General features: G+C 37.3%; 1 protein-coding gene and 1 long non-coding RNA gene across 2 annotated transcripts; both read right to left on the bottom strand.

Annotated features, from left to right (window-relative positions):
- Positions 1-586: 586 nt before the first annotated feature.
- Positions 587-4,618, bottom strand: LOC106077259 (uncharacterized). Its single transcript, XR_008780352.1, has 3 exons — positions 4,458-4,618; positions 2,404-2,529; positions 587-743 (listed from the first exon to the last, which is right to left on the bottom strand). It is a non-coding gene; the product is annotated as an uncharacterized LOC106077259 (long non-coding RNA).
- Positions 4,619-15,634: 11,016 nt separating this feature from the next.
- Positions 15,635-26,004, bottom strand: LOC106056810 (kielin/chordin-like protein). The gene is made up of 5 exons (XM_013213664.2): positions 25,870-26,004; positions 23,780-23,905; positions 22,204-22,329; positions 20,304-20,429; positions 15,635-15,962 (listed from the first exon to the last, which is right to left on the bottom strand). Exons 1-5 carry the CDS (start codon positions 25,937-25,939, stop codon positions 15,910-15,912), a joined length of 501 nt encoding a protein of 166 aa, XP_013069118.2. The 5' UTR covers positions 25,940-26,004; the 3' UTR covers positions 15,635-15,909.
- Between the last annotated feature and the right edge of the window lie 1,174 nt (positions 26,005-27,178).

The following is a 27,178-nucleotide window of genomic DNA, read 5'->3' on the forward strand; positions in this document are numbered from 1 at the left end:
CTTGGGAGGTTGACATCTCATAGACTCTGAAAGTACTGTCATTATAATGTATCATTTGAAATGTTAGGACAAGTCGCTAAGTGTCATTACAAAGTCTAATTGTAAAAAAGAATGAAATTTGTTTTTGTTTTTTTCTGTGACCCACTGTATCTAAGTTCTTTAAAATCTTTCATTCACAAAGTTGCAAATAAATACTAGTCTTATGACCTGAGTTGGATTTTGTCGATAAATTAAATTATCAATCATTACAAAGTGTATATCAACTCTGTTTGGTCAAAAGGTTGTACACATGATTTCTCTTTCTCCCTCATCCAATCTCGGATCATGCTGAAATTAGGTCAATCTCTTCATGCATTTTAATCATTGACTTAAACTCTGCCAAGTCAATGGTTTCCCTGTCTGATTCAGGCAACCCATACCAAGTCCAAAAAAAAGGATACAAGATCCGATGTTAGTTGTATCTCATTTATAAGTTTATTTCTTTATTAAGCATTTAATCATTGACTTAAACTCTGCCAAGTCAATGGTTTCCCTGTCTGATTCAGGCAACCCATACCAAGTCCAGAAAAAAATACAAGCTCAGATGTTGTATCTCATTTATAAGTTTATTTCTTTATTAAGCATTTTTGTTTCATCTATTTGCGGAAAAAAATTAAGAACACTGTGGAAGTAATACAAACACTAGATTACACTGCTCAATCTGGCCAGTTCCTTCTTTTACTGGAATTAAGAGCGTTGATATTCTGAAAATAAAAAAAATAAATTCCATATGTGAATCTCTCATAATTACGGTCATACAAAAATGAATTATGTAAAACCTCGAATACCTTTTTCTGAACTGCATTTGAAAGAACAAAATTTGTGCTAGATTTGTGAATCTAGCAGCAAGAGCCTAAACTTCGATTATCAATGATGTGTTCACGAGGGTGTCATGTGGCCAACCTTTACGTCACCCAACTATTGTCAGGTACCAATTAGAGCTGGGTGGACTCAGAGGACATTAACATCAAAACTGGGATAACTGTAAATGTGGGGGGAAAACTCCAGATGAATCTAAAAGTGACAAGGTTGCCGCTTCTTTAGGATTACATTAATAAAGCTAATATTAAATATTGAATGTCAAGTTAAAAAAAAAACAAAAAAAAAGGTGCATATTGTGATAAGCCTTCTGTCTTGTAGTTAATGATGCCTGTCTGACTTGGACAGATTACTCTGAAGATGTCTGAGTTTCTTGTGCGGGTGTATCAATGCGACTAACTAACAAGAACATAGAGTCACACAAAGTAACAAGTGAAGTCCAAACCGATAGACAATTCAGATGATAATGTAATACCTCAAAGGCCACAGTCGAGTCTCTGTCTATAAATACGTGTTATCCCTAAGAAATCCTATCACCAACTGACTTTATGTACATCGGTAGCCTCTAACCCAGCGGTTCTCAACCTTTTATGCTCGGCGACCCCTTTTTTACTATCCCCCACTGTGCCGCGACCCCCCCCCCACACACACACACATACAGCAATAGAAGAATAGACAACAACAAACCATATTTTCGATGGTCTTAGGCGACCCCTGGCAAATTGTCAATCGACCCCCAAGGGGGTCGCGACCCACAGGTTGAGAACCCCTGCTCTATCCCAACTAATTCATGATGTCACTAGTCGCGTTCAAAGTCCGTCAATTATGGTGCATCTCTATACAAACTACTAATATTGTCTTACAATATTTAAGCCCCAAGGGAGATAATGTATTTGTAAATGTTTACCCTGCCGTCTCATTTTGGTTTAATAATAATAATATATAATAATAATAATAATAATCTTTATTATCCGTAAGGAAATTTGTCTTACAATTTGTGCATTAAACCAAATAAAAAACATTATAACTATAAGAAACCAAAGTGTACATTCACACCAGACTCACTCATAATTTACATGTGACAAAGTTTATATCAGATTGTTTCTATTTAATGATTCCATTGCCAGGCGGGCAAAAGAGTGTTTGTGTCTGTTTGTCTTTGCTATCGGTGTCTTGTATCTCTTTTTGTGATGGTAAAATCACAAAATCCTGACACTAAGGGTGATTCTTTATTGGTCGATGTGCATGGTCGCTCCTATGTATTCAATGTGACGGATGCTTTTTTCAGATTTTGAAGATTATTAAAAGCAAGCCCAAACCTCCCTCAAGCTTCGAACTCGGGACTCTCGAGATGACAGTCCTGAGCCCATAATACACGACCATTCAGACATTTTTGTGTTGGTCTGAATTAAAAGTAAAAACCCACACTTGTAGGGCCTTCTCATACAACGTTTTTAAATTAGGATATAAAACAGTCATATCGTCTTTAGAAAAAAGCGTTTAGACTGAACGTGATTGTAAAAGAATTGCAGAACAAAGCCATACCTTGAGGACATCCCCTTCTGTTGCAGACTACTTGACCATTGCGACATCTGCAGCGGTTGCATGGGTCTGGAGTGAGATCACCACTAGCATAGGTCACACCGTCAAGGACACAAGGGGCCGAGTTCTCTGTGAATGCACACGTTTTAATCAACGCTTAGCTTTGACTTTGAAAACATGAATCTCATTCACTAGTTGAAATTGACATAATGCATTTCACGCACTTATCTATCTTCTATAGGCCCTACATATAATTCTCTTCTTCCCTCAAGAGTTTGGACGAGAAGAAGAAGTAAAGGAAAGATCACTCTTTTATTTCTGCATTTTTTTTTGAGTTTTCAAAAGATTTTAATAATTTCCGGATTTAATAATAATAATATTATTCTTCCCTCAAGAGTTTGGACGAGAAGAAGAAGTAAAGGAAAGATCACTCTTTTATTTCTGCATTTTTGTTTTAGTTTTCAAAAGATTTTAATAATTTCCGGATATAATAATAATATTATTATTATTCCCTCAAGAGTTTGGACGAGAAGAAGAAGTAAAGGAAAGATCACTCTTTTATTTCTGCATTTTTTTTTGCGTTTTCAAAAGATTTTAATAATTTCCGGATATAATAATAATATTATTATTCTTCCCTCAAGAGTTTGGACGAGAAGAAGAAGTAAAGGAAAGATCACTCTCTTATTTCTGCAATTTGTGTTTTTCGTTTTCAAAAGATTTTAATCATTTCCGGATATTTCCATGACCTTTTCGTATATCCTGATATAAGTTATAAAATGGTTTAATTTAATAATTTACACCTAGAATTAGCGCGGGTCCTTTGAAAGTGCGGGCCACACAGCGGTCACTTAGGGCTTAAGGCCGGCCCTGTAAAATAACGGCGTGGGTCGACTAGTATATGATAATACCATCAGTTTTTAACAAGGTTATATGGAGATCCAGATGTAACCAACATATAAGTTGTGAAAACATAACATAAGAAAAAAACATAAAAAAAAATATTTAAAGGGGAAAATAAAGACAATACCTCCCTTATACAAATTAAAATAAAATAAAATATTAAAAAAAAATTTTTTTAGCACAAATTGGGATTGAACGCGTGATGATGACAACTGACACTGTCAGCTTCTTGATGGACTGATTCTACCAGTAATGCCAGCGGTCATTGTAGAAAATCCAATTATTTATTCGTACCTTGATTACACGTAACACTAATCAAGATCTGCTTCTAGATCGACACGTAATCTTTATTAGATTATATCTTATATAATACAGACGTTACTTCAAAAAAGAAGATGATTACGTCCTACGCGTCATGCATTTAGTCATGCATATTAACCAATGACTTAAATTCTGCCAAGTCACTGGTTTTCCTGACTAGCTCAGGCAACCCATTCCATGCTCTAATAGCACTAGGGAAGAAGGAGCATTTGTACAAATTTGTCCTAGCATATGGGACGAGGAATGTGCCTTTATCTTTGAGTCTTTCTGAGTATTTTATTAAATTTTGTTTTTGTATTTGCGTAAATTTACGTACAAATATAAGCAAAGGTAAGATCAATAAGCTTAAAGCAACTTTAAACTTAATAAACAACCCTTTTTTTCTCTTGAATAATTCCAATGATATGTATCTAGGCCTTTAAATCTTGACTAAGGATACGATGCTCTAGATTTTCCCGAACATTAATTTATTAAACTCTTGAATCAATAATGCCTTACAATCGGAAATTCCCGAACGCGATAAAAAAAATGTTTTACATGTTTCGGATGTTCCTTCAGAGTTGAAGATAGTTTACTTCCTAGTCCAAACCTCCCGCAGGAAGACGGGGGATGGGAGCGGGCAGGGTTTGAACCCTCGACCGTCGATAAATCCGAACGACAGTCCAGCGCGCAAACCGCACGACCAGGCAGCCATCCGATAGTCTTTTTTTAAGAACGCGATACCCCTTTAAAAACAGATGTTGGCTCTAGGTCTTAGTCTAGTACTCAAGCCAAATTTACATTTATTTATTTTTTTAATTTGAAAAAAATATAACTCTGGCTAAGTATGTCCGTACCTTCTACTTCTTGGGTCCTCAGGGTGGAGGCACACATCAATACGATGCAGATGATGAGTACAGCTTTCATGGTCACGTGACTGGTCTTTTTGTTTGCTACTCAACCCGAATGTGAGAAATCCAAAAGTCTACACACATTATACGCTCACAGTCTTTATAACCATGTTTGGGAGTGCAACAGACCGGCAGGGTAATTAGCACTCTATTAGTCCCATTAAACATTTGGGTTTTGATTAGGGTAATTATGCTCATCAAAAGTAATGGTTCTCCCTCCCAAAAGTACCAGCTCTTTAGCTGTTGAATTGATGCGATATGGTGCCAGTGATACACTCCAATACGCGAAACAGACAGGCTAGCAGAAGAAAGCCAATATAGTATCTAGACATATAGTCTACTAGTATCTATTAACAAATAGTCGAAGTGAAACCAGAACTGAAAAACATATATTTCAAGCAAACAGAGAATTCTTTCCCTCCTATATCCACTGCTTCAGAACATCAGAGCTTTTTTTTTTCTCCCCAAGTTTTTGTAGATAAGTTTCACTACATCGATCCATATTATCCGCGGTCTTCCCTTTCTTTCTTTAATGTTACTTGCCTAGCGTATATTATAACTTGAGGTGAATACTAGGGAGCAACAGAGCATATTATAACTTGATGCAGAGGGAAAACCAGAGCATATTATAACTTGATGCAGAGGGAAAACCAGAGCATATTATAACTTGATGCAGAGGGAAAACCAGAGCATATTATAACTTGATGCAGAGGGAAAACCAGAGCATATTATAACTTGATGCAGAGGGAACACCAGAGCATATTATAACTTGATGCAGAGGGAACACCAGAGCATATTATAACTTGATGCAGAGGGAAAACCAGAGCATATTATAACTTGATGCAGAGGGAAAACCAGAGCATATTATAACTTGATGCAGAGGGAACACCAGAGCATATTATAACTTGATGCAGAGGGAACACCAGAGCATATTATAACTTGATGCAGAGGGAACACCAGAGCATATTATAACTTGATGCAGAGGGAAAACCAGAGCATATTATAACTTGATGCAGAGGGAAAACCAGAGCATATTATAACTTGATGCAGAGGGAAAACCAGAGCATATTATAACTTGATGCAGAGGGAACACCAGAGCATATTATAACTTGATGCAGAGGGAACACCAGAGCATATTATAACTTGATGCAGAGGGAACACCAGAGCATATTATAACTTGATGCAGAGGGAACACCAGAGCATATTATAACTTGATGCAGAGGGAACACCAGAGCATATTATAACTTGATGCAGAGGGAACACCAGAGCATATTATAACTTGATGCAGAGGGAACACCAGAGCATATTATAACTTGATGCAGAGGTGGACACTAGGAAACAACAGAGAATATCAAATATATTAATGCAGAGGTGGACACTAGGGAAAACCAGAGCTTATCATATATATTGATGCAGAGGTGGACACTAGGAAACAACAGAGCATATCAAATATATTAATGCAGAGGTGGACACTAGGGAAAACCAGAGCTTATCATATATATTGATGCAGAGGTGGACACTAGGGAACAACAGAGCATATCAAATATATTAATGCAGAGGTGGACACTAGGGAACAACAGAGCATATCATATATATTGATGCAGAGGTGGACACTAGGGAAAACCAGAGCTTATCATATATATTGATGCAGAGGGAACACCAGAGCATATTGTAGCTTCATGCAGAGGTGGACACTAGGAAACAACAGAGCATATCAAATATATTAATGCAGAGGTGGACACTAGGGAAAACCAGAGCTTATCATATATATTGATGCAGAGGTGGACACTAGGGAACAACAGAGCATATCAAATATATTAATGCAGAGGTGGACACTAGGGAACAACAGAGCATATCATATATATTGATGCAGAGGTGGACACTAGGGAAAACCAGAGCTTATCATATATATTGATGCAGAGGTGGACACTAGGGAACAACAGAGCATATCATATATATTGATGCAGAGGTGGACACTAGGTAAAACCAGAGCATTTCATATATCTTGATGCAGAGGTGGACACTAGGGAAAACCAAAGCATTTCATATATCTTGATGCAGAGGTGGACACTAGGAAACAACAGAGCATATCAAATATATTAATGCAGAGGTGGACACTAGGGAAAACCAGAGCTTATCATATATATTGATGCAGAGGTGGACACTAGGGAACAACAGAGCATATCATATATATTGATGCAGAGGTGGACACTAGGTAAAACCAGAGCATTTCATATATCTTGATGCAGAGGTGGACACTAGGGAAAACCAAAGCATTTCATATATCTTGATGCAGAGGTGGACACTAAGGAAAACCAGAGCATTTCATATATCTCGATGCAGAGGTGGACACTAGGGAAAACCAGAGCATATCATATATATTGATGCAGAGGTGGACACTAGGGAAAACCAGAGCATATCATATATCTTGATGCAGAGGTGGACACTAGGGAAAACCAGATCATATCATATATCTTGATGCAGAGGTGGACACTAGGGAAAACCAAAGCATTTCATATATCTTGATGCAGAGGTAGACACTAAGGAAAACCAGAGCATTTCATATATCTCGATGCAGAGGTGGACACTAGGGAAAACCAGAGCATTTCATATATATTGATGCAGAGGTGGACACTAGGGAAAACCAGATCATTTCATATATCTTGATGCAGAGGTGGACACTAGGGAAAACCAGAGCATTTCATATATATTGATGCAGAGGTGGACACTAGGGAAAACCAGAGCATATCATATATCTTTGTGCAGAGGTGGACACTAGGGAACAACAGAGCATATCATATATATTGATACAGAGGTGGACACTAGGGTAAACCAGATCATATCATATATCTTGATGCAGAGGTGGACACTAGGGAACAACAGAGCATATCATATATATTGATGCAGAGGTGGACACTAGGGAACAACAGAGCATATCATATATATTGATGCAGAGGTGGACACTAGGGAACAACAGAGCATATCATATATATTGATGCAGAGGTGGACACTAGGGAACAACAGAGCATATCATATATCTTGATGCAGAGGTGGACACTAGGGAACAACAGAGCATATCATATATATTGATGCAGAGGTGGACACTAGGGAACAACAGAGCATATCATATATCTTGATGCAGAGGTGGACACTAGGTAAAACCAGAGCATTTCATATATCTCGATGCAGAGGTGGACACTAGGGAACAACAGAGCATTTCATATATATTGATGCAGAGGTGGACACTAGGGAACAACAGAGCATATCATATATCTTGATGCAGAGGTGGACACTAGGTAAAACCAGAGCATTTCATATATCTCGATGCAGAGGTGGACACTAGGGAAAACCAAAGCATTTCATATATCTTGATGCAGAGGTGGACACTAGGAAACAACAGAGCATATCAAATATATTAATGCAGAGGTGGACACTAGGGAAAACCAGAGCTTATCATATATATTGATGCAGAGGTGGACACTAGGGAACAACAGAGCATATCATATATATTGATGCAGAGGTGGACACTAGGGAAAACCAAAGCATTTCATATATCTTGATGCAGAGGTGGACACTAGGGAAAACCAAAGCATTTCATATATCTTGATGCAGAGGTGGACACTAAGGAAAACCAGAGCATTTCATATATCTCGATGCAGAGGTGGACACTAGGGAAAACCAGAGCATATCATATATATTGATGCAGAGGTGGACACTAGGGAAAACCAGAGCATATCATATATCTTGATGCAGAGGTGGACACTAGGGAAAACCAGATCATATCATATATCTTGATGCAGAGGTGGACACTAGGGAAAACCAAAGCATTTCATATATCTTGATGCAGAGGTAGACACTAAGGAAAACCAGAGCATTTCATATATCTCGATGCAGAGGTGGACACTAGGGAAAACCAGAGCATTTCATATATATTGATGCAGAGGTGGACACTAGGGAAAACCAGATCATTTCATATATCTTGATGCAGAGGTGGACACTAGGGAAAACCAGAGCATTTCATATATATTGATGCAGAGGTGGACACTAGGGAAAACCAGAGCATATCATATATCTTTGTGCAGAGGTGGACACTAGGGAACAACAGAGCATATCATATATATTGATACAGAGGTGGACACTAGGGTAAACCAGATCATATCATATATCTTGATGCAGAGGTGGACACTAGGGAACAACAGAGCATATCATATATATTGATGCAGAGGTGGACACTAGGGAACAACAGAGCATATCATATATATTGATGCAGAGGTGGACACTAGGGAACAACAGAGCATATCATATATATTGATGCAGAGGTGGACACTAGGGAACAACAGAGCATATCATATATCTTGATGCAGAGGTGGACACTAGGGAACAACAGAGCATATCATATATATTGATGCAGAGGTGGACACTAGGGAACAACAGAGCATATCATATATCTTGATGCAGAGGTGGACACTAGGTAAAACCAGAGCATTTCATATATCTCGATGCAGAGGTGGACACTAGGGAACAACAGAGCATTTCATATATATTGATGCAGAGGTGGACACTAGGGAACAACAGAGCATATCATATATCTTGATGCAGAGGTGGACACTAGGTAAAACCAGAGCATTTCATATATCTCGATGCAGAGGTGGACACTAGGGAAAACCAGAGCATTTCATATATCTCGATGCAGAGGTGGACACTAGGGAACAACAGAGCATTTCATATATATTGATGCAGAGGTGGACACTAGGGAAAACCAGAGCATATCATATATATTGATGCAGAGGTGGACACTAGGGAAAACCAGAGCATATCATATATCTTGATGCAGAGGTGGACACTAGGGAAAACCAGAGCATATCATATATCTTGATGCAGAGGTGGACACTAGGGAAAACCAGAGCATATCATATATCTTGATGCAGAGGTGGACACTAGGGAAAACCAGAGCATATCATAAGTCTATCACCTACTTGCAGCATAAAATAACATATATAAAAGCAGCACTAAGAACCAAATATTTAATGAGAGAAGATAGTGAAGTGAATATAACGATAATAAGGAACCAAAGCACAAAGCAGTGACCCCCCCCTCCCCCACCCCGATACGGCCACTCCGCCAAGCAGTAACGCAGTACTAAGGGAGCTAACCTCTAGATCATTCATTGTGTCAGCCCTTAGCTGTTTTTCCCCACTAATTGACTCAGTAATGTTTACCAGTTTAATTTCAAAATATTTATTATCAATAATAATTCATAATTAATTAATTGAGCCTGAAGTAGACATGAAGTATAGAATTATATATGCGGCCCCTCATAACTACAAGAAAGTTTTAAATGTGTCTTTCCAAAGAGAATGTTTGCCAACCTTGGGCTTTTTGGTCAATATGCCGAAAGTGTAAAGCTATCAGCTGAGCTAGTAAGCTGACACCAAAATACTATAAAATGTCATCTGGCTACAATTATGACTATTATCTGGCTACATACTTTGTTCGTAAACGGGTCACACCAAAGCCACGGGTTTAGTGTCATTATTCTGATTATAAGAGTCAATCTCATAGACAACAATTGTGTAGCATAAGTGATGGGTTTTTTGTGTTGTTTGTGAACTGTTATGACATGATTAGAATTTAGTATTTGTTTCGGGAATAAGGGGAAAGTTTTACTAAGCGACAAGTGACGTGACAGATCTTTAAAAGTAAGAACGCTCTAGGATTTGATAGAGACAAGATGATTTTCCTATCACAGCAAGAATAAGAAGTAGTTTACGGACATAGCTGACATCGGACGATTCCCTTCTTGATCATTAAACATATTTGTTGACCAACATCAGCGTACACTACATATCTTGATTGTTTCGGCCTTTTGCCGGTGTTTGAAGGTTGCATCCTGTTTAATTCATTGTTTGTAATGACACGGCGGAAGAGCCAAAAACAGAACGCAACTGTGTTGTTTAGCAGACCTAACTCTGGGGAGATAAGGGAACCCAAAAAGAGTGTCTCATTGTATTATACTTGTGGAAAGAAGGAATGAAGGAATGAATGGGGTCTACTCACTGGGTACAAAGTACTTAATATATTTTAATTACATTTTAAGTTTTCTTTTCGTCTTCTGTGCCTAATTTTGACAAGGGCAGTGGCGTAGCGTCCATGACGCGAAGGGGTTCATTGCGCTTTGGGCTCATGAACAATGGGGGCCCACATATGAAGGGGTTGTTATGAATAGTGTAGAGTGTAGGCCTACTTGTTTTTCTTGATTTTCCATATATAATTAAATACCCAACTGACCAAAGAATTTCTAATTATAAACAATTATCTTTGGAAGTCAAACAGGGGTTTTGTAGACCTTGTTTGGATTTCCCAAAAGACATTTCAGGAACAAATGAGGGTCGGGGTTTTAGCTGCTTAAAAAAAAGATAAAAAATCGACAGAGGTTTAATACTACCTGACTTTTGGTTGTGTTGCTTCCCGAAACTGAATGTAGCCTATGTTACTGTCAGCCATTTTGATTGTTCTACGATTGCTCCCTGGAGGCGCGGTGGCTGAGTGGTAAAGTACTTGGCTTCCTAATCCGGGGGCCCCGTGTTCGAATCCTGGTGAAAACTTGGAGTTTGAATTTCGGGATCGTTGGGCGCCTATGAGTTCACCCAGCTCTAATGGGTACCTGACATTAGTTGGGGAAAAGTAAAGGCGGCTGGTTGTTGTGCTGGCTACATTACACCCTAGTTAACCGTAGGCCACAGAAACAGATGACCTTTAAAACAGCTGCCTTTTTAGCCGCATGGTCTGAAAGGGGAACTTTGCTTTACTTTGCAATTCGCAAAAATGTTTATCTACCATTGCTGACATCAAAAGTTCATCAATTAGCATTATTTTTCGATATTGTTCTGTGATCCCCAATGATGGGATGCTCAAAGAGATAGCCATTAGAGAGTCATTTCTAAGTTTTTAATTTTTGTGAGAATTAAAAGTCTGCAGAATTGACTGAACAAAATAAAAAAAAATCATCATTTATGTTTAAATAAACTGCGAGGCCTAGGCTATGATGGTGCTTCCAATATGAATGGACTGTTCAATGGTTTGAATCGGCCTACAAGCTGTCTTCGTCAATTATGTCATTTATTTCTTCTGTGCCAAATCCGCCAAAGTTACTTACTGATTGCTGGGATTTTTGTTGTTGTTGTTAATTAGTCTTTTATGAGGGTGAGGGCCTAAAAACATTATTGAACCCGGGCCCAGGGGTACCTTACTACTCTGCTAGATATCTTGCTATACAGCATGTAAGATCTACGTATTTACTGATATCTTGGTTTTGCTTTGACGTCACAGAAGCAAGCGAGATGTCATTTTACCCTAAATTGCATTGTGGTTAGGTCTTTCCGTTGTATGATATATTATGATTATTATGTATTTATTATTGTTATTATTATGTTAGAAACGAACGAGTATTCATTCTCTGGCACTGCCAGGGTCGAGTTTCGTTAGAGGGAAACAAAATTCATCGTAGTCACTTTATCAGTTTCCACCGAGGAATTTTCTGGTGATGTGGCAGGTCTGCAGTATTACCGCCCTTTGACAGGCAACGGTAATGTTTCAGGAATGCTAAAGGCCTTGAAGGTATCTGTGAGGTTAATTGTTATTATCCCTTCGGTTGATATAACAAAAAAGTTAATGGGGTATATTTTGGATAAATGCTTAATCTCCAAGCCTAGGTTCCCATATTTTCGATCTGCAGACGGGTGTTTTTGTCATTGCATTGTTATATAGCAGTGATGATGTGTTTATTATTATAAACGAATAATAACAAGACTCTGGATATAACTTATAATAAGACATGAAATCAGCTGTTTAATCTAACGCCATCTTGGTTGACAACAACAGTTACAAGGGATACTACTCCCAAATACGGAGTGATAAGATTTCGATGAGGCCAACCAATTAGAATGTAAGCCCATCCTATTTATAATATCTGCTAGTTAATGCAAAGCCCTCAGTCCTCTGAATGACAAACTTTGTCATTATGGGACAACGATGGACGGACAATATATTATGGCATAGGGGAGAGAATCCACGAAAAAAAAAAGTATTCCAGACGATACTCGCATCGGCAATTATGTGCTCTTGATAATATATTTTTAAAATTTTCATTTTGGAAATGGTTCCGCAAGTACGAACTTCTAGTTCACATTTATGGCATATACGTAGGCTATAGTTAGTTTGTTAAAGTTAAAAGGTTTTGTTAAAGTTAGGTTTTGTAAAAGTTACAAGGTTTTGTTAAAGTTACAAGGTTTTGTTAAAGTTACAAGGTTTTGTTAACTTTTGTTAAAGTTACAAGGTTTTGTTAAAGTTTCAAGGTTTTGTTAAAGTTACAAGGTTTTGTTAAAGTTTCAAGGTTTTGTTAAAGCTACTAGGTTTTGTTAAAGTTACAAGGTTTTGTTAAAGCTACTAGGTTTTGTTAAAGTTACAAGGTTTTGTTAAAGTTACAAGGTTTTGTTAAAGTTACAAGGTTTTATTAAAGTTACAAGGTTTTGTTAAAGTTACAAGGTTTTATTAAAGTTACAAGGTTTTGTTAAAGTTACAAGGTTTTGTTAAAGTTTCAAGGTTTTGTTAAAGCTACTAGGTTTTGTTAAAGTTACAAGGTTTTGTTAAAGCTACTAGGTTTTGTTAAAGTTACAAGGTTTTGTTAAAGTTACAAGGTTTTGTTAAAGTTACAAGGTTTTATTAAAGTTACAAGATTTTATTAAAGTTACTAGGGTCTTGTTAAAGTTACAAGGTTTTATTAAAGTTACAAGGTTTTATTAAAGTTACAAGGTTTTGTTAAAGTTACAAGGTTTTATTAAAGTTACAAGGTTTTGTTAAAGTTACAAGGTTTTGTTAAAGTTACTAGGTTTTGTTAAAGGTTTTGTTAAAGTTACTAGGTTTTGTTAAAGTTACAAGGTTTTGTTAAAGTTACAAGGTTTTGTTAAAGCTACTAGGTTTTGTTAAAGTTACAAGGTTTTGTTAAAGTTACAAGGTTTTATTAAAGTTACAAGGTTTTATTAAAGTTACTAGGGTCTTGTTAAAGTTACAAGGTTATATTAAAGTTACAAGGTTTTATTAAAGTTACTAGGGTTTTGTTAAAGTAACAAGGTTTTATTAAAGTTACTAGGGTCTTGTTAAAGTTACAAGGTATTGTTACGTGTAACACACAAATGTAAGACAAAGTTCCTTCGGGATAATAAAGAATTGTGTAAGCAGTACGCCACGTACACTTACAGTGCAGTGTATCAGCTTGTGTGTGTGTTTGTGCGTGCGTGCCTGTGTGCGTCTGTGTGTGTGTGCTCGAGTGTGTGAGCGTGATAAAGAGGCAAACAAATAATGTCAACAAAAGTTTTCTGTGTACTAGTTTATTTTTTCCTCGCCTGTGACGTCCTTTTGGTCAACTATAAGATAAGATAAGATAACATTTATTAATTTAATCAAATGGAAATTCGATTCGACTACAATTGACAACTTCAGCGTAACTCCTGTACAATTACAATATAGATGCACATACGAACAACATTCACACACGAAAAACACATACACACTCATAACCAGAGCTTTATAAATAGACTTCTATGTAATTCTCGATGACGACAGAATGTTTATTTTTTATGTTGGTCATCCAGGGTCTATTATCACTGAATGTTTTAATTATCTTCTTTGGTACAATCATGTTTTCACAGAACTGGATGTACGAATTAACAGTTGTGGTAAGTTCAGCTGTCTGGGCAGTTGTTTACAAACATGTCTCAATCTGCTCCAGACAACTTTGTAGCTGTAAAACAGCGTCGTCAGACCATGACTGGATGGACTGTACTTTGGGTTTTGTTGTTTTTAAAACCGGTTTGTACATGGGTGTAAGATGGATCATTGCGTGGTCCGACTCTCCGAGGGGAAATGACAATAGAGATGTGTAGGCCATTTTTATGTTGCTATAACACATGACCAATGTTTTATCGTGCCTTGTGGGACAATTAACATATTGACTATATGTTGGCAAGTGTTGAGCTAACGAAAGATGATTGAAATCTCCCATAACTAGTCGGACAGCATCAGAACTTTGTATCTGAAATAAATGTGCAATGTCTAATATATGTTTTGTTGCTTTCTCTGTATTGGCTGTGGGTGGTATTTGCACAAGTATGACGTATAATTGTGTAAACTCTCTCGGTAGGTAGTATAGCCTGAGATTGTTACATTGTAGTTCAATATCGGTCGCACACACTTTAGTTTTGATTGAGATATTGTTGACACAACAGTACTGTTTATTGACATAAATGGCCAGTCCTCCTCCTCTTGTTTTGCCACTATATGTTGTTCTGTCTGGTCTGTTCAAAAGAAACGCATCCAAGTCTACTGATGTGTCGGGAATAATTTCATGTAGCCATGTTTCAGTGAGACAGATTAGCGAGCTTTCGCGGAATTGGTAGAAATGTCTGCAGCAACAATTAAGATCGTCCATTTTGTTATTTAGTGATCTAACATTGCCCAAGACAATAGGAAGTAGGTGGACCCTTTGTTCTGTTTTCCTCGAACTCCTCCTCTACGGCCTCGTTTGTTTCGCTTTGTCTGTATGTTGATGGGCTCATGGCGGTTTGTTTTCAAGATGGCGGTTGTGTACATAGATTCATTGATGATCATATTATTTATGCTATCCACTGAAACACTTGTTCAGTGTTGGCTATACTGATTAGAACCAATAGCTTGCACCCACCTCAGATAATTTAACCCAACTGTTATAGACTCTCTCTCTCTCTCTCTCTCACACACACACACACACTCTCTCTCTCTCTCTCTCTTGATTGACATGTATGACTAGAGAGAGAGAGAGAAAGATATATAGAGAGAAAGAGAGAGACAAAAAGTTATGATGATCTTATCAAATCAAATGCGTTGGACGTAATCATCTTATTTTTTGAAGTAACGTCTGAAATATATAAGATAAAGAATTTATTGTTCTATGAAGTAAATACTAATTAATCAATTAATTTGCCTTAAGTATCATTGTAAAAGTTTTCTTATCTTATCTTCTTATCTTATATATACAGACGTTACTTTAAAAAAGAAGATGATTACGTCCTACGCGTCATGCATTTAGTCATGCATATTAACCAATGACTTAAATTCTGCCAAGTCACTGGTTTTCCTGGCTAGCTCAGGCAACCCATTCCATGCTCTAATAGCACTAGGGAAGAAGGAGCATTTGTACAAATTTGTCATAGCATATGGGTTTCTCGTGTATTTCTTGATCTTTCACTTGTGGCTTAAGTATCAGGTCCGCGGAACTGTTTTCATTATCAGAGGAGACGAAGTTGAGTAACTGGCGCTTACCCCGGTAGGGTGCAGGCAGGAGGGACTCGTTAGCCTTGGCTGGTCACCCACCTAACAGGAAAGATGAATTCAAACGTCTGATATCGTGGGTCAACCCTGAGGAAAAATAAGAAGGTGTGTGTAAAACAGTTTTTAAAACTACTTCAACGGCTGGTAAAATCAATGTTTTATCTATAGTGTTTTCTATATTTAACTATAAGTATAAAGATATTGTAAAACGCTCACAAACCATCATCTTCTCTATTTGATGTAATAGAGAGATTTTGTGGTGTCTATTCTGAACTAATTATCTGAGCGTTCGAAAATTTTTGAAACCTTTATATAATCTTTTTATCAGGAAGGCATCGTCTCAAAAGATCCTCTAGCATAAATTGTTTCATATGGTCATAAGAAGGGAAGACAGTTTGGCAGTTAGTGAGTTAAAAGCCAAATTATCGTCTCAAAAGATCCTCTAGCATAAATTGTTTCATATGGTCATAAAAAGGGAAGACAGTTTGGCAGTTAGTGAGTTAAAAGCCAAATTATCGTCTCAAAAGATCCTCTAGCATTAATTGTTTCATATGGTCATAAGAAGGGAAGACAGTTTGGCAGTTAGTGAGTTAAAAGCCAAATTATCGTCTCAAAAGATCCTCTAGCATAAACTGTTTCATATGGTCATAAGAAGGGAAGACAGTTTGGCAGTTAGTGAGTTAAAAGCCAAATTATCGTCTCAAAAGATCCTCTAGCATAAACTGTTTCATATGGTCATAAAAAGGGAAGACAGTTTGGCAGTTAGTGAGTTAAAAGCCAAATTATCGTCTCAAAAGATCCTCTAGCATAAATTGTTTCATATGGTCATAAGAAGGGAAGACAGTTTGGCAGTTAGTGAGTTAAAAGCCAAATTATCGTCTCAAAAGATCCTCTAGCATAAATTGTTTCATATGGTCATAAGAAGGCAGTTTGGCAGTTAGTGAGTTAAAAGCCAAATTTAGATAATCAACTGCTGTACAGTCTACATTTTTTTATGGTTAAACATTAGTTACATTTAGGTCAAAATTAAGCTATTTAAATAAGTATTGAAATTAAATACAACGATTTTTAAATTGAATAGCAGGATAAATAGCCTATTTATAACAAAGCTACAAATCATATATTAGTGTAGGAAATAATAAAATTAATAGATTGTGAAAATTTAAGTCATACCTGCTTAAATAAAATCTATTATCGTAGACCCCCATGGACATCTCATAGACCCTTAAATAATTTTTCACTTTCATAGACCCGTTAGTAGTCTTCATAGACCCCTAGGGGTCTATATAGACCTCTTTGGGAATCACTGCCTTGGACTCTACCAAGTCGATGGTTTTCCTGTCTGATTCATGCAACCCATACCATGCTCTAATAGCAATATAGGCCTATACAAAGAGAATTAGAAGGACAGAAATGGGAATCAAATTGGAGCATGTCGTTGCACCAAGAAATATGTCAGGGTGTATCTGGGTCACGTCTGGGTGTAATAATAAATGAAAAGTTAATCATGGAATCTCGATATTGACGAACTTACGAAACAAAAAAAATCAAACAAATTTTTTAGGGCTAATTAAAATATTTTTTTTTACAAAATCAAACAAGAACATACAACTAAAATTCTATTTAACTTTAGGCCAATATTAGAATATGTATCTTCTGTTTGGGAACCCCTCGAGATAAAGAAACTAGAATAAATACAAAATAAAGCAGTGAGACTTATAACAAACGAATAGTCCGATTGGATTAGAGTAACACCATTAGTAAAATCACTAAAGTTAGAGACACTTCAGGGCAGACGGATACAAAAGTAAAGTTGCTTAACAATTAAAACACTAAACCTTAATTTACAAACAAAATAACCTAGACCTAATGAAATACCCAGAAAGACACACAAATAGAGGCACATTTCTTTTTCCTTATGCTAGCACAAATTCGTACTACAAGTGCTCCTTCTGCTCTAGTGCCATTAGTGAATGGAATGGGTTGCCTGAATCAGCCAGAAAAACCAACGACTAAACAATTTAAGTCGCTGATTAACATCCATGACTAGATTTACAAATGAAATGTGTCGGACGTAATTATCTTTTTTTTTTTTTTGGAGTAACGTCTGTATAAGATAAAGAAGACAAACCACAATTTAGAGAAACATTCATAAACAACATGTTAACATTTGACAAATAAAATTTAACGTCAAATAAACAAAAAATACAGGATCAGATGTTTCTCACAAGTTTATTTCTTTATTAGCTATTATTTGTTTCATTAAATTGCGGAAAAAAAAGTAAGAACTTTGTGGAAGTAAAACAAATATCAGACAACGCTGCTCAACCTGGACAGTTTATTCTTTAAGAAGACAGTTTTATGTAAAAAATTAAGAGCGTTGTTATCCTGAAAATAAAAATAAATTCCAAATGTGAATCTCTCCTAATTACGGTCATACAAAAAAAGACACATTGAATACCTGTTCTTAACCATATTTAAAAGAACATTATTTATGCTAAATTTCTGAATCTAGAAGCGACAGTTTTAGCTTAGGATATAAACCATGTGAGAAGCATTTTAAGTCCAAGATCCCACTGTGCATTTACAGTTGTAAATGTTAACCCTGCCATCTCATTTTGTTTTATTGGCCAATGTTCATGGTTGCTCCTTTGTTTTATTGGTCAGTGTTCATGGTTGCTCCTTTGTTTTATTGGTCAGTGTTCATGGTCGCTCCTTTGTTTTATTGGTCAGTGTTCATGGTTGCTCCTTTGTTTTATTAGTCAGTGTTCATGGTTGCTCCTTTGTTTTATTGGCCAATGTTCATGGTTATCTCCTTTGTTTTATTGGCCAATGTTCATGGTTGCTCCTTTGTTTTATTGGCCAATGTTCATGGTTATCTCCTTTGTTTTATTGGCCAATGTTCATGGTTGCTCCTTTGTTTTATTGGCCAGTGTTCATGGTTGCTCCTTTGTTTTATTCGCCAATGTTCATGGTTGCTCCTTTGTTTTATTGGCCAATGTTTATGGTCGTTCCTTTGTTTTATTGACCAATGTTCATGGTTGCTCCTTTGTTTTATTGACCAATGTTCATGGTTATCTCTTTTGTTTTATTGACCAATGTTCATGGTTATCTCTTTTGTTTTATTGGTCAGTGTGCATGGTTGCTCCTTTGTTTTATTGGCCAATGTTCATGGTTGCTCCTTTGTTTTATTGGCCAATGTTCATGGTTATCTCCTTTGTTTTATTGGCCAATGTTCATGGTTGCTCCTTTGTTTTATTGGCCAATGTTCATGGTTATCTCCTTTGTTTTATTGGCCAATGTTCATGGTTGCTCCTTTGTTTTATTGGCCAGTGTTCATGGTTGCTCCTTTGTTTTATTCGCCAATGTTCATGGTTGCTCCTTTGTTTTATTGGCCAATGTTTATGGCCGTTCCTTTGTTTTATTGACCAATGTTCATGGTTGCTCCTTTGTTTTATTGACCAATGTTCATGGTTATCTCTTTTGTTTTATTGACCAATGTTCATGGTTATCTTTTTTGTTTTATTGGTCAGTGTGCATGGTTGCTCCTTTGTTTTATTGGCCAATGTTCATGGTTGCTCCTTTGTTTTATTGGCCAGTGTTCATGGTCGCTCTATTGTTTTATTGGCCAATGTTCATGGTTGCTCCTTTGTTTTATTGGCCAATGTTCATGGTTGCTCCTTTGTTTTATTGGCCAGTGATCATGGTTGCTCCTTTGTTTTATTGGCCAATGTTCATGGTCGCTCCTTTGTTTTATTGGCCAATGTTCATGGTTGCTCCTTTGTTTTATTGGCCAATGTTCATGGTTGCTCCTTTGTTTTATTGGCCAGTGTTCATGGTTGCTCCTTTGTTTTATTGGTCAGTGTGCATGGTTGCTCCTTTGTTTTATTGGGCAGTGTGCATGGTTGCTCCTTTGTTTTATTGGCCAGTGTTCATAGTTGCTCCTTTGTTTTATTGGCCAATGTTCATGGTTATCTCCTTTGTTTTATTGGCCAATGTTCATGGTTATCTCCTTTGTTTTATTGGCCAGTGTTCATGGTTGCTCCTTTGTTTTATTGGTCAGTGTTTATGGTTGCTCCTTTGTTTTATTGGCCAATGTTCATCTTTGTTTCACATGTTACGGTTGTTCTTTCAGATTTGAAGACTATTGAAAGTCTATTACAATCTAACCCAAACCTGCCGAAGAACGAAGTGGAGTGGCAGCAGGCAGGGTTCGATCTCGTGACCTTTGAGATTACAGTTCTGAGCGCATATCACACGATCAGGTGGACATTGTTTTTTGGTCTGAATTATAAGCGTAAACCACACATGTATAGCCATCTTATAGAACGCCTTAAAAATTGGATTGAATACAATAAAATCTTCATTCCTTAAAATGTCCATAAAATACAAGCATTATTGTAAGACAAATACAGAATTTAGTCATACCTTGACGACATTGCACTAATCTGCAGACTTCTAGACCATTGTCACATTTGCAGCGGTTGCATGGGTCTGGAGTGAGATCTCCACTAGCATAGGTCACTCCGTCAATGACACAAGGGGCCGAGTTCTCTGTGAAAGCAAGTTAGCTTTAACTGATTTAGATGACATTAATCAACCTCATCTAGTTGAAATCGACATAGCGCATTTCAGTCTTAGGGTATATTTATAAATGACTAGCCGGATACTGCCCGCGGCCCTCAGTTTGTGTATCTTGCGCCATAAATAGCTAATATAAACTGCTGAAAAAGCCAAGCGAACCCGATTTGTTTAAAAAGTTTCTTTCTTCGATAATTATAATAAGACTTGTCTTTGAGACCGAAGATTAAAGAGAAGTGCTTCTTCAATAATTCAGTTTATTGTTATTATTATTGTTTTATTTATAGGGACTTCTTGTGGCGGGAGGGACATTAAGCCTACACTACGGGCTCTGTCAATAGTTAAGGAAATGTTCCACTGTCGTATTATGTACTATTCATTAGTAATAAAGAGAAAAAACAATCGCTCTATAATATATAATACGGACGTTACTTAAAAAAAGAAGATAATTACGTCCTGCGCGTCATGCATTTAGTCATGCATATTAACCGTTGACCTATAAGTTGTTTAAAGGAGGTATCGTCTTTAAAAAAATATTACTTTCAAAGTTTTTCTCCTTTCAATGTGTGGGTGTGTAAAACAGCTCGCCCAGACACCCAAGTTGAGTTGGGAGGAGCAGAGAACTTTTTTTTTCTTGAAGAACGAAGTCAAAACATTTTGAGACGTGATTGGGTTTGATGTGAATTCGCTGGATTATTTTTCTTAGGTCAATTATTTTACTTAATTATTTCTTGATTATATCGGACTCCAAATAGGATTACTAGATTGTGCGTCCTGTTTTTTTAAAGAAATTTCTATAAATCAAATAAGAACATAAAACTAAAATGTTATTTAACCTTGGTTAGGCCAATAATAGAATATGCATCCTCTGTTTGGGACCCCTCAACTGAAGAAAACATTAAGAAACTGGAACAGACACAAAATAGAGCAGTTAGATTCATAATAAACGAATAATCACATTTGACTAGAGTAACACCTTTAGTAAAATCACTAAATTTAGAAAGCCTTCTGGAGAGAAGACTCAAAATAAAGTATCAATTATACGTAAAACTTTGAACCATAATCTTCAAATACAAAGACAGAATCTAATAAAATACCCAGAAAGACACAAAGATAAAGGCACACCCTTTGCTCCATATGCTAGGACAAATTTGCTAGTGCTAGTGCTATTAGAGCATGAAATGGGTTGCCTGAGCCAGCCAGGAAAACCAGTGACTTAGCAGAATTTAAATCATTGGTTAACATGCATGTCTAGATGCATGACGCGTAGGACGTAATCATCTTCTTTTTTGAAGTAACGTCTGTATTATATGAGATATGATAATCACATTTGAAAGAATATCATTTATGCTAGATTTCTGAATCTAGAAGCAACAACTTTGGCCTTGATTATAAACCATGTGATCAGCATTTTAAGATATAAAGGGATGTAATGTATTTACTATTGTAAATGTTTATCTGCAATTTCATTTGGCGGTATTGAGCGATGTGCCTGATTGTTTCCCTTGTTTTAAACGTGACGGACGCTCTTTCATCTTTGAAGACTATTAAAAGACTATTACATTCTAATCCAAACCTCCCGCAGGACGAAGGGGGGTGGCAGCAGGCAGGGTTCGATCTTGTGACCTTTGAGATGACAGTTAAGAGCACATATCATACGATCAGGCAGATATTTTTTTTTGGCCTGAATAAAAGCAAAAAATACACATATACAAGTTTCAAAGAGCAATACAGAATTAAACCGTACCTTGAGGACATTCCATTAAGTTGCAGGCTTCTAGACCATTGTAACATGTGCAGCGGTTGCATGGGTCTGGAGTGAGAGCTCCATTAGCATAGGTCACTCCGTCAATGACGCAAGAGTTCAAGTCCTCTGTGAATGCAAGCTTAGCTTTAACTGATTTAGATAACACTAAATCAACATAATACATTTTACGCTTAGGGTATATTTATAAATAACTGGTCGGATACAGCTTGCTCGCTGGCCTTAATTTGTGTATATAGCCTACGTTCCCTTAAATAGCTAATATAAAATGGTGTGAAAATGGGATTACCCGATTTGTTAAAAAGTTTCGTTCTTCGATAATTATAATAAGGCTTGTCTTCGAGTCCGAAGATTAATGGGGAGTGCTTCTTCAATAGAGATATAGTTTATTATTATTATTATTGTTTTATTTTTAAGGACTTCTTGTTGTGGGAGGGACATTAAACCTACACTACGGTCTCTGACATAAGTTAAAGAAATGTTCCACTGTCTTGTTAAAAACCAATCATTAGTTTTTAAAGAGAAAAAACAATCGCTCTATAAGTTGTTTAAATGAGGTTTCGTCTTTAAAATAAATTACATTCAATGTTTTACTTGTTTCAATGTGTGGGTGTGTAAAATTACTCGCCCAGACACCCAAGTTGAGTGTGGGGGGGGGGGGGGGGGGAAGCAGAGATTTTTTTTCTTGAAGAACGAAGTCAAAACATTTTGAGACGTGATTGGGTTTGATGTGAATTCGTAGGATTCTTTTTCTTAGGTCAATTATTTCATTTAATTATTTCTTGATTATATCGGACTCCAATTAGTCTTACCAGATTGTGCGTCCTGTGTAAATGGATTTGCATTCAAAGAGAGAAGAGAGAGAGAGAGAGAGAGAGGGAGATAAGTGACCTGATAATTGATAAATTCCTCAAAACCATGGGCGGACTGGCTTTATGGTCAAACGAGCAAATGATGTTTCTCGCAAAGCTTATTTCTTTATAAACCATTATTTGTTTCATTAAATTGCTAAAACATTTCAGAACATTGTGGAAGAAAAACAACCATTAGACAATACTGCTCAATCTGGACAGTTCATTCTTTTTGAAGGCAGTTTTACGTGAAAATTAAGATCTTAGAAGTTCTGAAAATAAAAATAACTTCCAAATGTGAATCTCTCCTAATTTCGGTCCTACAAAAAAGGACATATTGAACACATTGAATACCTGTTCTGAAACACATTTGAAAGAACATAATTTATGCTAAATTTCTGAATATTTTGCTGCATAAGAGAGTTGTAAGTCCATTACAACCTAACCCAAACCTGCCGCAGAACGAATGGGGGTGGCAGCAGGCAGGGCTCAATCTTGTGACCTTTGAGATGACAGTTCATTGCGCATATCACACGATCAGGTGGACATTGTTTTTTGGTCTGAATTAAAAGCGAAAACCATACATGTAGAGCCATCTTATAGAACGCCTTAAAAATTGGATTTAGTACAATCCAATCTTCGTTCCTCAAAATGTCCACAAAATACAAGCATTCAAAGACGTGATTGTATGATAAATACAATCATACCTTGACGACATTCCACTAAGCTGCAGACTTCTAGACCATTGTCACATTTGCAGCGGTTGCATGGGTCTGGAGTGAGATCTCCACTAGCATAGTTCACACCGTCAATGACACAAGGGGCCGAGTTCTCTGTGGATTAAAATCGGCATAATGCATTTCACGCATAGGGCATATTTATAAATAACTAGGCCGGATATGGCCCGCGGAGAGAGAGATAGTGGCGACCGGATAATTGATAAATTCCTCACAACCAGGGGTGGACTGACTTTATGTGCAAACAGAACCAGGGGCGGACTGGCTTTGTGGGCAAACAGAACCAGGGGCGGACTGGCTTTATGGGCAAACGGGCATATGCACGGTGGGCTTGTGCTTAAATGGGCCGGTGAGGCTGCCAAATGGGCAACATTAAATGTCAGTAAGTACATTACCTTAGACCCGTATACAGTGCTTTCTATGAGTTTCAATTTCTGTACATACTAAGAGATTAACAAATGACATAAGACCTATATATTTTTTTTTATAGTGCTATAGAAGTCGAACTAGTGTGAACATACTCGAGTGGATCTAAAATTGGACCCTGAAATCACTATCTATCTATATATATATAATTCTCTACTTCCCTCAAGAGTTTGGACGAGAAGCAAGAAGTAATGGAAAGATCACTGTCTTATTTCTGCAGATAGTCATCCCACGAAATAACAAGAGGGAGGGGGGGGGGGAAGAGAAGACATGGGTATTCACACATCGTTACGGATGGCTGCGCGCTGGACTGTCAAACCCTGCCCTCTCCCATCCCCCTTCGTCTTGCGGGAGGTTTAGACTAGGAAGTAAACTATCTTCAACTCTGAAGGAAAATCCGAAAAATGTAAAACATTTTACAAACACTAAATAGCAGGGCCGGACTTAAGAATTGTGGGGCCCTATATGAAACGGATTTCGCGGGGCCAAGTTTGGGTAGGGAAGCGGACAATAAGTGAAATTTAAGAGTTTGAATTAGAAAATAAATTCGTCTATGCATTTTATTCATTCTTTACTACGTACAGAATTACTTTACGAGCCTTGCGTGTAGCAAAGTCATACAGTATATCATAATAATTCTGTTTCCTACATAGATCACGCTCAATAGCAAGAATTACCAAATGTTTCAATCTATCTTTGAGAATTGTTGACCTTAAGTAATTCTTCATTAGTTTGAGGCGCAAGAAGCTTCTTTCACCTAATTACACAATTATGGCTAATGCATAATGCCGTTTTTATTTATCGCGCGTATGATTGGCGTTTTCCATATTGAATGACACCCCAAAATGACAATTTTTGTCCATATATTCTGTATATTTTATGGACATTTTCGTATCTTTTGCAATTTTGGGAGATTTCCAGGAGCTGCTGGTAAATCGACAGGAGGGTGTGGGAAATCTGTTTTAAGTTATAAAATGGTTTAATTTAATAATTTATACACCTTGAATTAGCGCGGGTTCTATGAAAGTGTGGGTCCTTATAAAAGTGCGGGGCCCATTGCCTAATGCCGGCCCTGCAAAATAGTGGCGTATGCTACGCCGCCTGTCGACTAGTAAATATATAATTCTCTTCATGGCTCAAGAGTTTGGACGAGAAGAAGTAAAGAAAATATCACTCTTTTATTTCTGCGGATAGAGTTACCCCACGAAAAAACAAGAGGGGGTGGGGGAGAACAAGTAAAATAAACAAAAAAAAAAAAAAAAACCTAACCCTGTTATTAAATAATAAAAGTTTAAAATGGTGAACAAACAGGTTTGGGCTATAACCTCAAAATGACGCCATCTTTGTTTCCCAATCGTTAAGACAAAGGAACACAACTCGTGTAATACATACATCAGTGCTAAGAAGAAAAACGCCAGAAAAGAAAATCAAGATAAACGACACTAGCTCCAGCTGGAATAACCTGCCCAGTGTGCGGCCGAACATTCCGGGCTCACATAGGTCTCACCAGCCACATGAGGAGGCACAAAACCCCAGTGCAAAGCCCTCAGCCCCCTGGATGACAAAGTGGTCATCATCGAACCACGATGGACGAACTATATAGATACATACATCAATGCTAAGTATGTCCGTACCTTCTACTTCTTGGGTCCTCAGGGTGGAGGTACACATCAATACGATGCAGATGATGAGTACAGCTTTCATGGTCACGTGAGCAGTCTGTTCGCTACTCAACCCGAGTGTGAGAAATTCCTAAAGTATACTCACATCATACGCTCACAGTTTTTAAAACCATGTTTGGGAGTGCAACAGACCGGCAGGGTAATTAGTTCCATTAAGTCAAGTAGTTCCTTTAAGTCAAGTAGTCCTATTAAGTCAAGTAGTCCTATTTAACATTTGGGTTTTGATTAAGGTAATCATGCTGATCAAAAGTAATGGTTCTCCATCCCAAAGTACCAGCTCTTTAGCTGTTGAATTGATGCAATATGGTGCCAGTGATACACTTCAATGCGCGAGATAGACAGGCTAGCGGAAGTAGCCTATATAGTATCTCTTAACAAATTGTCGAAGTAAAATCAGAACTAAACAAGGTTACAAAGACAGTTTGTGTGGAGACACAAACTCAAAATCGGCCCCCCGAAGTGGTCCACCCAGGCAGGTAAAAAAGGCAGGTTTCAATATTTTCAGAAAGAATATCCGAATGAAAATTATTCAAAGGCGAATGACAGAGAAGAATGGAGAAAGAAGGTTGACCGATCTTATGTGGTGCCCCAACGGTTCAGCAGAAAAAGAGATAGTTGAAAGTGAAGGCGAAGTTAAATGTGATCCTGGCCTAACTGATATCATATAATGATTATCTGATTGATCTAATTGTTTTGTAAAGGGTCAATCTCTTATTCAAAGCCTCAAGAAAAAATTCCGTTAAAAAAATTCCCTTAGTGCTCATAACCTCTATTACTAAATGAATAAAGTATAACACTTTGAATGGGGAATCTCTTAACGTGAAAAAATTCCTGCTATGTACATTAATATATACAAGTACGTAACATTCACATTCAAGGCATCTGAAGATCATCAATGATCATAGTGTTTATGGTTCAGTTTCTCTCCTCGCCATGTTCTCAAGCATATTGAATTCAATTTAAAAATACAATTCATCGTCCTCTATTATTTAACTGGCTTGATTTAACTGGACGGCTGCCTGGTCGTGCGGTTTGCGCGCTGGACTGTCGTTTAGATTTATCAATGGTCCAGGGTTCAAACCCTGCCCGCTCCCATCCCCGTCGTCCTGTGGGAGGTTTGGATTAGGAAGTAACTATCTTCAACTCTGAAGGAACATCCGAAATATGTAAAACATTTTACAAACATCTAACTAGGTCATAGATCGCTGTGGCTGAGTGGTACTTGGCTCACAAACCTGATGGCCTGAGCTCGAATATCGGT

The sequence above is a fragment of the Biomphalaria glabrata genome, chromosome 10 (genome assembly GCF_947242115.1).
Source record: "Biomphalaria glabrata chromosome 10, xgBioGlab47.1, whole genome shotgun sequence".
Taxonomy (NCBI): domain Eukaryota; kingdom Metazoa; phylum Mollusca; class Gastropoda; family Planorbidae; genus Biomphalaria; species Biomphalaria glabrata.

Excerpts from the sequence above, each read along its gene's own strand:
- LOC106056810 (XM_013213664.2), bottom strand. The coding sequence starts at position 25,939 with ATGAAAGCTGTACTCATCATCTGCATCGTATTGATGTGTACCTCCACC. Across the intron at positions 23,906-25,869 it reads GAGGACCCAAGAAGTAGAAG|AGAACTCGGCCCCTTGTGTC; the intron begins GTACGGACATAC and ends TTTAATCCACAG. Across the intron at positions 22,330-23,779 it reads CTTAGTGGAATGTCGTCAAG|AGGACTTGAACTCTTGCGTC; the intron begins GTATGATTGTAT and ends TTGCATTCACAG.